The sequence below is a fragment of the Pelophylax lessonae genome (assembly GCF_965119305.1).
Source record: "Pelophylax lessonae genome assembly, chromosome: 4".
Taxonomy (NCBI): Eukaryota; Metazoa; Chordata; class Amphibia; order Anura; family Ranidae; genus Pelophylax; species Pelophylax lessonae.
Window position 1 is genome coordinate 323,145,573 of NC_138771.1, and position 13,371 is coordinate 323,158,943.

At 45.2% G+C, this 13,371-nt stretch overlaps 1 protein-coding gene across 1 annotated transcript in view; it reads left to right on the forward strand.

Annotated features, from left to right (window-relative positions):
• The window catches only part of LOC309552635 (uncharacterized protein), a gene marked incomplete at its 3' end in the record, with an annotated part of 111,464 nt that overhangs the window by 33,450 nt on the left and 64,643 nt on the right, over positions 1-13,371 (forward strand). Inside the window, exons 8-9 of the mRNA XM_082253575.1 lie at positions 1,528-1,572; positions 13,161-13,208. Coding sequence (XP_082109701.1) covers positions 1,528-1,572; positions 13,161-13,208 — 93 coding nt within the window. The remainder of the gene's footprint in view (positions 1-1,527; positions 1,573-13,160; positions 13,209-13,371) is intronic.

Sequence of the window (13,371 nt, forward strand, 5' to 3'; positions counted from 1 at the left end):
GATAAAACTTCACAGGGACACTTTTTAGACCCCCCAGACACTGAATCCAAAAAGAGTCATGCCTGCCTCCAAAAATGCCCGATAAATGCCTTCAAGAAAAAATGCCGGGTGGAGAGGAGCCGTATTCCTGTTCTTATAAAAATTATAAGAAAAATGTTTTTTTTTTTTCTGGTTCTGGACATGCTACAGAGATGAAACTTCAAAGGGACACTATTTGGACCCCCCAGACACTAAATCCAAAAAAAGTCATGCTTGCCTCCAAAAATGCCCGATAAATGCCTGCAAGAAATACGGCCAGGTGGAGAGGAGTCATATTCCAGTTCTAATAAAAATTATAAGAAAAATGCTCTTTTTTTTCTGGTTCTGGACATGCTACAGAGATGAAACTTCACAGGGACACTTTTTTCATATTCTGATTGACCAAATACAAAGTCGTTCAAAGTCGTCTATCATACAAGTCGCGTAAAAAAAAAATTCACAAGTCGTGCTGAAGTCGCGCTGAAGTCGAGCTGAAGTCACGCTAAGTCGCGCTGAAGTCGCACTAAAAGTCTCGCTAGAAGTCGCCCCTTTATGAGGCGACTTAGAGGTCGCGCTAGTGTGAATGGGCTCTTACTGTTGTTAGAAACTGTCCCGCTGTAACCGGCTGCATGGCAGACATTTTCTTTCACAGTAGATGTACAGACACAACCCCTGACGTGCTAATCCCCGCATCCCGGGTCACTGCTTTCTTGACCATCACTTGAAAGCACACTTGCACTGATCACTGTAAAGCAGACACAATTTTCTCTCACAATACAGCACATCTTTCTACAAAACAGTTTTTTTTCTCCTCCTAGATGCTGAAGCTCAAAAAATGTGAATAGCCTAAAGTAGTGTGCATGGACACATAGGACAACACTATTTAACTTCTAGGAGCTTAAAAAAATGCTAGTGTGCATGGAGCCTGAAGCCCCGTACACACGTACCGATGGTCGGCATACAAATGTTCCTCTTTTCTCCCCGGGATGTCGGTGTCTGCTGAAAAGTGCAAAGACAGCACAAGGACAGCACAAGAATTTTGTCCGCCGACTGCAGAAGTGATGTCATGTAATGGTTAACTTTCCCTGTGTTTTCTATTTTCTGAGCATGCCCAGTCTTGCAAATCTGCGGTCTGTCGGCCGAATTCTGTACTGACAGGCGAACAATCGTCCGTTCTGGTGTCGGCATACAAAAATTTTCATGTTTGCAAGAAAGACTTTTGTCCGCGGATTGTGCGCAGACATCTGTCGGAGGCACCATACTAACACGCGTACAATCGGCAGATCCTTCGTCCACCGACGTTTGTATGCCGACGATCGGTACGTGTGTACGGGCCTTTAGTCACATTTATGAAAGTCCTTACCTAGTTAGTTGATATATGTAGAGATAATAGATCTGGAGTCTGTTGCAAATGTATCAGCCCATAATAAAATAATTAAGGGGGTAAGCATGCAGGGCATGTATTTAAAGGCCGTAATCAGTCTAACAAAATATCACTTTTTTTTTTAGATAGAACCTGCTCTTTCCCTTGACTGTTTACCTGCACTCCTGGCAGTAAGTATTACATTACAATACATACACAGAGGCTGTTTTAATTTCATTCAGATATGTTATGTAAGAAATAGACCTGTTCTTTGTCACTCAATTAGAATGTGCTATGTTCCCCTTGGGTGCAGACTCTGACAAAATAGCTACCATAATTATAATAATAATTGCGTATTTTTCATGCCTGAAAGTTGGCAGGTTACGCTCATAATGTCAGGCAGTCATGTTGTGACTGTCTACATCTGGATTGTATTACTTTCACAAGATGAAATGATCATTGTTAGGTGAGTGTGTACAATTAAAAAGTGTGCTCCTTTCCTAACGAATGGTCATTTACAGGCAGGTGCAACTGCTATTTGAGTGTGTGCAGTGTGCTCAATTGAAATTGATAATTGATCAGATAATAGTGTGTTCATGAGAAAGAGTGTAGAAGATATGTTTTTGTACCTGAGGTCTGGACTGTTTACAAGGTCTCTGCATTGTGTTAGTAAGTGAGGGCAGGAGGACCAGGAAGGGTCTCAATCCTGGGACCCATGCAATAATTCAGAATCTCTTCCTATTATCAAATCTGTGGACACCCACTGGCTGTGGCCACTTTCATACTGACCATCATCTTGTACCCCACCTCATGCATCAGTCAATTTCACTTTACACAGCAATACAACTGCTGGTTGTGTTGTATCCATTAACTCAAATGTCAACTGCCACATGGCAGCTGAGTATATAGACAAACTACACATAACACTAGCTAATATGAAAAAATCTTTCAATTACTTTTGGAATGTTTCTGGATGTTTTTATTACAGAAATACTATAAGATGTAAGAATGCCACCAACATATTCCTTAAAGCACATCAGCGCCTACAAAATAATTTATAGGTAGGGTTCATTGCTTTGGACATTCTCAATCCATGCTGAATAAATGTCCAAAACATATTTGTTCAGTCCCTCCTTACAAGTGTCTTGTACAAAAAAACTGCAACCTATTACTTATATTTTCACGTGCTCCCCTACACCCTTTAGTGTCGGTTCACACTGATCCGACTCTAAGTCGCCCTGACTTTGGGGGCGACTAATGAAGTCGCCCATGCACTGCGACTTTAACACTTTATCTTTGTATATAATCTACATATACTGTACAGAAATACACATTATATATATATATATATATATATATATATATATATATATATATATATATATATATAGTACAGACCAAAAGTTTGGACACACCTTCTCATTCAAAGAGTTTTCTTTATTTTCATGACTATGAAAATTGTAGAGTCACCCTTCAAGAGGTAGTCACCTGAAAGAGTTTTCACTTCACAGGTGTGCCCTGTCAGGTTTAATAAGTGTGATTTCTTGCCTTATAAATGGGGTTGGGACCATCAGTTGTGTTGTGCAGAAGTCAGGTGGATATACAGCTGATAGCAGAAAACGAGTGGCCATCATTACTTTAAGAAATGAAGGTCAGTCAGTCCGAAAAATTGGGAAAACTTTGAAAGTGTCCCCAAGTGCAGTCACAAAAACCATCAAGCGCTACAAAGAAACTGGCTCACATGCGGACCGCCCCAGGAAAGGAAGACCAAGAGTCACCTCTGCTGCGGAGGATAAGTTCATCCGAGTCACCAGCCTCAGAAATGGCAGGTTAACAGCAGCTCAGATTAGAAACCAGGTAAATGGCACATGGAGTTCTAGCAGCAGACACATCTCTAGAACAACTGTTAAGAGGAGACTGTGTGAATCAGGCCTTCATGGTAAAATATCTGCCAGGAAACCACTACTAAAAAAAAGGCAACAAGCAGAAGAGACTTGTTTGGGCTAAAGAACACAAGGAATGGACATTAGACCAGTGGAAATCTGTGCTTTGGTTTGATGATTCCAAATTTGAGATCTTTGGTTCCAACCACCGTGTCTTTGTGCAAAGCAGAAAAGGTGAACAGATGGACTCTACATGCCTAGTTCTCACTGTGAAGCATGGAGGAGGAGGTGTGATGGTGTGGAGGTGCTTTGCTGGTGACACTGTTGGGGATTTATTCAAAATTGAAGGCATACTGAACCAGCATGGCTACCACAGCATCTTGCAGCTGCATGCTATTCCATCCGGTTTGCGTTTAGTTGGACCATCATTTATTTTTTAACAGGACAATGACCCCAAACACACCTCCAGGCTGTGTAAGGGCTATTTGACCAAGAAGGAGAGTGATGGGGTGCTGCACCAGATGACCTGGCCTCCACAGTCACCGGCCCTTAACCCAATCGAGATGGTTTGGGGTGAGCTGGACCGCAGAGTGAAGGCAAAAGGGCCAACAAGTGCTAAGCATCTCTGGGAACTCCTTCAAGACTGTTGGAAGACCATTTCAGGTAACTACCTCTTGAAGTGTGACTCTACAATTTTCATAGTCATGAAAATAAAGAAAACTCTTTGAATGAGAAGGTGTGTCCAGACTTTTGGTCTGTACTGTATATATATATATATATATATATATATATATATATATATATATATATATATATATATATATATACATACACACAGTGCTGCAAAAACAAATTTCTCCCCTTCCTGATTTATTTATTTATTTATTTTTTTGCGCATTTGTCACACTTTAATGATTCAGATCTTCAAACAAATTTTACAACTACACAAAGATAACCAGCGTAAATACAGAATGCAGTTTTTAAATTATGATTTCAGTTATTAAGGGAAAAAAAGCTGTCCAAACCTGCCTGGCCCTATGTGAAAAAGTAATCGCCAATCCCTTACTAAATCATGAATAAACTGTGATTAACCACATTTCTTTGGAAAACTGAGATACATTTCACTTGCCACTCCCAGGCCTGATTACAGCCAGACCTGTTGAATCAAGATATCACTCAAATAGAAGCTGTCTGACAAAGTGAAGCATGCTAAAACACAACATACAAGAACAGATGAGAAACAAAGTAACTGACATTCAACTGTCTGGAAACCCAGAGCAACATCTAAAGAACTACAGGCCTTACCTGCCTCAGTTAAAGTCAGTGTTCATGATTGAACAATAAGAAAGAGACTTGGCAAAAATGGCATATGGGAGAGTTCCAAGGCTAAAGCCACTGCTGACCAAAATGAACACAAAGGTTTGTCTCACATTTGCAAAAAAAAAAAAAAAACTTCTTCATTATCCCCAAGACCTTTGGGCAAATATTTCGTGAACCTATGAGACAAAAGTTGAAGTTTTTGTAAGGTGTGCATCCTGTCACATCTGTCGTAAAACAAACACAGCATTTCAGAAAAATAACATCATACCAATAGTCAAACATGGTGGTTGTAATATGATGGTCTAGGGCTGCTTTGCAGCTTCAGGACCTGGATGACTTACCATAGTTGATTGAACCATGAATTCTGTGCTCTACAAGAAAATCCTGAAGGAAAATGTCCGGCCATCAGACCTCAAGCTCAAGCGCACTTGAGTTATGAAGCAGGACAATGTTTCAAAATCACATCAAGTCCACCTCTGAATGACTCAAAAGAAAATAATTAGGGTTTTGGAGTGGCTTAGTCAAAGTCCGGACTTAAATCCGATTGAAACGCTGTGGCATGACCTTGCTGCTAAGGGTGGCACAACCAGTTATTAGACTTCGGGGCAAATACTTTTCACATATGGCCAGGCAAGTTTGAACAGACTCCGGAATGTTTTACCCCCTAATGACCAGGCCATTTTTTGCAATTCGGCACTGCGGTACTTAACAAAAAATTGCGCGGTCGTGCAACACTGTACTAAAATACAATTGATGTCCTTTTTGTCCCACAAATAGAGCTTTCTTGTGGTGGTATTTAATCACCTCTGTGGTTTTTAGATTTTGCGCTATAAACAAAAAAAAGAGCGACAATTTTGAAAAAAAACGGAAAATTCCTATAATACTTACTGTAATTTTCCTTTCCTGGTGGTCTCCATGGCAGCCTACGTGTGGGTTAACCCCGCCTCCTCTCCAATGGTATAGGACCCCCCTCTATAAATTTCAGCTTGCAGGCACAGCCAGTGTTCCATATCTTAGCCGAATCCAAGACCAGAGGGTAGGAACTCCGGCTGCCATGGAGACCACCAGGAAAGGAAAATTACGGTAAGTATGATAGGAATTTTCCGTTTTCCTGGCAGTCTCCATGGCAGCCTACGTGTGGGAAATAACTAGCCCAAACCACACGGGTGGGAATGTTTCAAATCAAATTTTACTTCAAATTATTAGCAGACAAAACAGTCAAGCCAAAATTAACGGAAGATAAGGAGGCTGGCTCCACACAATAATGTGTCATAAACGTATTTACAGAAGACCAGGAAGCTGCTCTGCAGACTACTTCTGGTGCAACATGATGTGAAGCCGCCCAGGACGTTGAGATGCTTCTCGTCGAGTGGGCTGTCACCGCCTCCGGAGGAGCCAAACCCTCTACACAGTAAGCTCGCTGAATGGCAGACACAATCCAGGCCGCAATGGACCTTGACGAGGCCCGTTTCCCTCTATTCTTGCCTGAGAAAAGGACGAAGAGATTATCCGATTGTCTGAGAGAAGACGTTGACTGGAGATATTCCATAACAGTTTTCCCTACATCCAAGGGATGAGGTTTATTATCCTCTGAAGAACGAAAGGTAGGAAGTACAATCTCCTGGTTCTCATGAAAAACCGATGATACCTTCGGATTGGAATTGAGCATCGGAATTAGGACTACTCGGTCCGGGAAGAACGTGAGAAAAGGTTCTTTATGACCAAGAGAACTGATCTCAGAAACTCTTTTAGCTGAAGTGATTGCTACTAAAAAGGCTGTTTTAATGGTAAGATCTCTAATGGAGTCCGACAAACTAGATCTTGAAAGGACGTTAAGGACAAGGGGAAGGTCCCATTTTGGGAACCTTGGCTTCCTCTGAGGTCTGAGTCTGACCGCACCTTTGAAGAATTGTTGTATGAGTATATGCTTGGCCCAGGAGAACCCTGAGAACACCGATAAGGCTGATATTTGCACCCTGAGAGTCCCAACTGATAGGGACTTATCCAGACCTGCTTGAAGGAACTTCAGGACTTCTTGAACTCCGAAATTCAGGGAAGGATTTCCCTCCGGGTACGTGAATTCCAAGAATCTAGACCAGACTCTACAGTAAACTCTGTTCGTGCTAGGTCTCCTGGAGTTCATTAAAGTAGGGATTGCCCCAGGAGGGCATCCGAGTGACTCCAACCTCTCCCTCTCAAGAACCAGACCGTTAACCTGAGCAAGGCGGGGCAGGGGTGTAATGTTGTTCCCTGCGAGAGAAGGTCTGGTTTGATGGGCAGGGGAATCGGGCTCCGATAGCTGAGTTGCAGGAGAAGTGGGAACCAGGGCCTGTTCGGCCAGTGAGGGGCTACCATGACGATCTCCACATCTTCTGCTTGGAGTCTCTGAAGAAATCTGAGGATGATGGGAAATAGATGGGAATTCAGCAGGGCATATGCTTTTCCCCCGTCGGTCAGAGCATCCGTTCCGCATGCTTGGTGACACTTGCTGCGTGTGAAGTACCGGACTAGCTTGTGGTTGCATGGAGATGCAAACAGGTCTACTTCTGGTGAGACCCCTAGGGACAGAATCCACTTGAATGAGTCTATGTGGAGAGACCACTCGTGATTCAACTGAACTCTGGAAAGGAAATCTGCCTGAACATTCTGTGGCCCTGGAATGTAGGCCGCCGAGATGTTGGACAGATGGGCTTGGGCCCATGTCATGATTGGGTCTACTTCCTGAAGAAGGGAGAGACTCCTGGTACCGCCCTGTCTTTTCACATAAGCCACTGCCGTGGTGTTGTCCATTCGAAGAAGTACGGATTTGCCTTCTATTAGATGATGGAAAGCTTGAAGAGCTAGAAAGGCCGCACGAAGCTCCAGGACGTTGGAAACCAGGGAGTGGGCTTGCGGAGGCCATTTCCCTTGAGCCACCTCTGTCATGCAATGGGCTCCCCAGCCAGAGTTGCTGGCGTCGGTTGTAATGATGACCCATGTGATGGGGACTAGAGAATGGCAATTGAGCAGGTTCTTGCGTTGGAGCCACCATAATAAGCTGCTCCTCATGCTGTGGGAAATAAAGATACGCTGATCGTGATCTTCCGGATTCCACTGGCGAAGGAAGCCCCTCTGAAAGGGCCGCATTCGCCACAGTGCCCACTTGACCATAGGGGCCGTCGAGACCATTGTGCCGATGATCTTGAGACACTGGGATGCCGTCAGAAAAGAGGATGAGAGGGCTGGAAGGATCCTCTCCCGAGCCACCGGGATTTTCTCTAGAGGCAGAGAAAGTGTATTCTGAACGGTGTTGAATTGAGCCCCTAGATAGACCAGATGTTGAGAGGGCTCCAGATGACTTTTTTGAAGATTCAACAACCACCCGAACTCCATGAGAGTTGTAGTGACCAGGTCCCTGTGGAACAAAAGTTGATCCCGGTCTTGTGACAACAGTAGAAGATCGTCCAAGTAGTGATGTAGACGTACACCCTTTGTTCTGATTAGAGCCACCACAGCTAGAAGGACCTTGGAAAACACCCTTGGGGATGTGGACAGGCCAAAAGGAAGGCAGATGAACTGGAAGTGTTGATGTTCTACCGCGAAACGAAGGTACTTGTGGAAGTTTACTGCTATAGGCACATGGAAATACGCGTCTTTGAGATCTATTGACACTAGCCAGTCTCCTGGAAGTACTGCTTTCTGGATAGTAGATAAGGTTTCCATTTTGAACTTTTCGTTCTTGATGAACCTGTTGAGATAGGTGAGATCTATCACAGGGCGCCAGGATCCATTCTTCTTCTGTACTAGAAAGAGGGGCGAATATACGCCTTGGAATCTTTCCTGCACGGGCACCGGAATTATTGCGCCCTGAGCTACCAAAGTGCTTACATAGTCGAGCAAAACATTTCTTTTCTCGTCCTGAGAAGGCAAGCGAGTGGGAATAAATCTGGACACGGGATCTGTTGAGAAAGTCCATGTGTGTCCTGTGGACACTGTCCTGATGGTCCAGAAGTCTGGGATTGAGGCCGCCCAGACACGCTGAAAGCGGAGCAGGCGTGCCCCCACCTGGCATGTCTGAACGGGCCCAATCTCAAAAGGACTTTGAGGTTTCTTGACCGGAAGGTGCTGAGCCTCTGACCGGCTTACGAGAGGATGCTTGGCTGCTCTTCCAATTTCTCCTGTAATCTCGCCCAGGCCTATATGAGCGGGCATCCTTTGATCGCTCTGCAAACTGCTTTCTTGGTTGCTGCTTCTTAGGGCCAAAGAGGCGCCTATCTTGGGGAAGGAGACCTGACTTTCCACCCGTCACTTTAATAATTGCATTATCCAATTTGTTTCCAAATAAAGAGGAACCTTCAAAAGGGATTTTGCACCAAGCCTGTTTAGAGGCTGGGTCTGCCAGCCAGGGACGCAACCACAGGGCCCGTTTGGCTGTGACAGAAGCCAACATGGATCTGGATAAGAGACGTAACACATCAATGGATGCTTCTCCAAGAAACACAGAAGCTAACTTCAGTTCCTGAACAGGAGAGTTCTCTACTGCATCTTCAGACACACTTCTTAATTTTAGTTCAACATCAGAAACCCAGGTTTCCATGGCCTTAGACATGGCTGCTAGTGCTAGCACAGGTTTACAAGCTGCACCGGCTGTGACATAAATTCTTTTTAAATCCAAGTCCATCTTCCTATCCAGAGGGTCTTTAAAGGACACCGCATTATCCAGCGGGAGTGTAACGTGTTTTGCCAGTCTGGAAACTGCAGCATCAACCAGAGGAGCTGATTCCAGGTGACTGACTTCTTCCGATCTAAAAGGATACAACTTAGACAGTTTGGAGGATAAGGAGGTCTTGCTGTCCCCTTTACTCCACTCTTCTAGGATGACATCCTTCAATTCTGACAGGAGCGGAAAGTTTAGCCGCTCTTTCCCCAAATGTTTGAAAAACCTTCTCTGTTTTACTTGTGGGGTACTGGGATCTTCCCATTTCAGAGCCTCTTTGACTGCTCTTATGAGAGGTGCAACAAGGGCAAAATCAAAACCCCCAACTGCACCTTCCTCTTCTTCCGAATCGCTCTCTGAGGATTTCCCGGAAGTGAAGCTTGGCTGAGAGGGACCTTGCTCTTCAGGAGCATCAGCAGGAGAGCTGGGAGTAGCAGATCCAGGTGTGGGACTAGCATTCCACTCTTTCATGGATTGTTGGACAATCCGTTTCACCAGGGATTCCAATCTCTGATCTTCAGACTCTCTTTCACCAGCTGCACGAGCGAAACAGGGCTCGCAAAGGGACTTGTCCTCCGGGACATTCGCCCCACAACCGCAACAGGCTCTCTGGGCCGTATGGCTACTGTGGCGGTGTGTGCGGTGTCTGGAGGAGGAATGTGAGCGTCTCCTCTCATGTCTGCTCCCTGATGGAGACTCACGGCGTCTTGACCTTGAAGATGATTCTCTTCGTGGCCTGACAGGGTCTCTTTCTTGACCAGACCTGGAGGAGCTGGGAGAAAGAGAAATCCAGGGAGACACAGGATTTAGCCATGAATCATGAGCCAGCATCCCTCCCTTCATATCCCTCTAAATGTACCAGCACTCACCTGTTGTGAGAGGGCTGGCCACAAGAGGGCGGTGAAGCAGGATCCATGTTTCAGGCAAAACCACAAACTCACTAGGAAGTAGAGCATACAGGGATCACTACAAAGCAATAAGGAACATTCAGGTGTTGTCCTAATATGCATCCAACCGCTCTCCCCCCCCCCCCTGCATACCACAAAAAGGTATGCAGCATCCGGTCCCCACATACCTGGTAAACAAACGGACAAGGTACCGGGAAGACGTCGCTATGCCCACAGTGCATTCCCAAATGCTCTGGAGCTGACAGGCATTTAAATTTTCGCGCCAGGATGACGTCAGCGATGGCCGGCCGTGATCGCAAGTGCGCATGTGCGGACCAGGCCTCGCTTCCGATCGCGGCGAAGTGCGCATGCGCAGGCAGCGAGCGGAGCTCCATTACCACACAGCGCATGCGTCCGCCGGACTGAGCGGAGGGGAAGCAGGAAGGAGATGGCTGGAACGCATGGAGCGTTCCAGCCGCCATTGGGCCACCAGGGATAGCGAAGAAAGATAGTTTGGAGACAAACAAACATAACAAAAACACTGCCATGGAGGAAACGAATCTTCAGACCCTGTCAGGATATCCGTCGGCCATCCGAAGCACCGCACAGTTATCAGCCAAAGGGGATTTTGAAATGTCACTCACCCGCCCGTGGCTGGGCCCTGGACATAGAAACCGACTTTTCATTCTGAGGTAAGCCGACCAAATTCCAACAGGAAATAATCCAAATAGTTGGTCCTTGGAGGAGGACAAAAAAGGAACACTGGCTGTGCCTGCAAGCTGAAATTTATAGAGGGGGGTCCTATACCATTGGAGAGGAGGCGGGGTTAACCCACACGTAGGCTGCCATGGAGACTGCCAGGAAATAATATTTTTCACTCTCTGCTAAAAAATGTTCCCAATAAAAAAATGTAAAAAATCATTTCTTTTTTTTTTTTTTTTTATCAGTTTAGGCCAATTTGTATTCTGCTACATATTTTTGGCAAAAAAAAAATCCCAAAAAGCGTATTTTAATTGGTTTGCCCAAAAGTTATAGCATTTACAATCTACGGGATAGATTTTTGGAATTTATTTTTTTATGTTTTTGTTTTTATTAGTAATGGCGGCGATCAGTGATTTTTAGCGGGACTTAGACATTGCAGTGGACAGATAGGACCCCTAACTGAAATTTTTGACACTTTTTGGGGACCAGCGACATCAATACTGTAATCAGTGCTAAATAATATGCACTATTACTGTATAAATGACACAGGTGAGGAAGGGGTTAACACTGGGGACGATCAAAGGGGTTAATGTATGCCTAACTGTGCTAAACACAGCGGGAGCATGGCTCCAGACCGCGTGCACTAAATCACGTAGATCTACATGATTTTACACAGCCGAGCTGCCCTGCCACAATATATCTGCATGGGGCGGTCAGCAAGTGGTTAAATCATCCTTTAAATACTGAATTTTGTATTTACTCAGGTTTTATATATATTTATATATATATATATATATATATATATATTTAAATATGTAGCAGAATTTCCAGGCATTGAGCCTGATATGGGTCTGCCATTGTTACCGGTGACACCTTCAGCCCGTTTAAGCTGAATACCCAAGTGTGAGATTTGAGACAATGACCAGTCCGGCATCTTTGGCTTGTTTTGTTTATTTTATAATTGGGATGGGAGGAGGGAATGAGTGGGATACACCTCTGGCTCAACTAGGTAAAATGGGGACACTCTGTAGAAAATTGCCTGTTAGCGCTGTCTTGATGCCAGCTGGAATGCCGACCAACGCTTGCTGCCGCTTGAAAACTGCTGTCTTGCTGAACTGTACTAGAACTTTGCTTTTAACACTCTGGTTAACTCAAAAGATCCTTGACTGTAGTAAGACTTGACTCTTGACACTCTGTTTAGCTTTGAACAATTCCCTCCAGCCCTTCACTGACTGAGGTAGCTCCTTGTAACTGCTTGTGCTGCTGCAACTCTCAACACTGTACACTGCACGCTGTACATATTAACTCTTCAGGGCCCAACCGCTGGCACCCCCTTTACACTTCAGGGTTCTCTCACTAGGCACCCCCTCTGACACTTTATGGTCCTCTCACTAGGCACCCCCTCTTACACTTCAGGGTCCTCTCACTAGGCACCCCCTCTGACACTTCAGGGTCCTCTCACTAGGCACCCCCTCTTACACTTCAGGGTCCTCTCACTAGGCACCCCCTCTGACACTTCAGGGTCCTCTCACTAGGCACCCCCTCTTACACTTCAGGGTCCTCTCACTATGCACCCCCTCTGACACTTCAGGGTCCTCTCACTAGGCACCCCCTCTGACACTTCAGGGTCCTCTCACTAGGCACCCCCTCTGACACTTCAGGGCCCCCTTTTTACAGCTAGCTAGCTCCTGGATCCCTGGAACCCTCACCGGAATGGTCCCCTCTTGTTAGGCAGACCCCCAGGGGCAGTTTACAGTACTCACGAACTTGGAAAGCTTTCCTGAAACTGGACCCCCTCTACTCCACTGGTCCTCGGCACACCGGATTCTCTGTGCAGCTCCACTCAGTCCAGCTCTTTGTCCCCTCAGGCAAGGCGCCTGGGACACCCTATCCTTCTGACAGGAGGAGAGACAGCCGTACTCTCCCTCCTGGGACTCTACTTCCCACCAAAGATGCTGCGTCATGCGCTCCCCTCAAACTTATACCCACTCCCAAAATCCTGTGTGGCAGAATCTGCCTTTCTGGGGTAGATACAAGCCTAAATGTGCCACTTATTGGGTTTCCTCCACTGCCCAATGATAACCCTCTCATGGAGCCAGTGGGGAGACTCCCCATTCTCAAATAGCAACACCTGGGAGACATGACAGCCAGCTGAAAATTATGGCCCTGCTGTTAGGCAGCCAAGGCCCACTATACTTTTGCCTAGCACCTACCTTGTAGGGTGCTACATGTATGTATTTGTATGTATGTATATATGAACAGTATCATATTCAATTTTTGTTTCTATATAGAATGACCTGGTGAAACTAATCGTAGATATGAAACTACAAGCCTGCCAAGTAAGAAAATGCAAACTGTCTAATAAATATAATGCTGTATATTATACTGTTGTAAACATGACATTCTTTTTAGATGTGTATTTTACATTTATATTGTTTTAATATGTAGGCAGACATATTGGAAAGGGGGTGTGGCAAGCTCTTCTTACCACCAAGTGAAAGC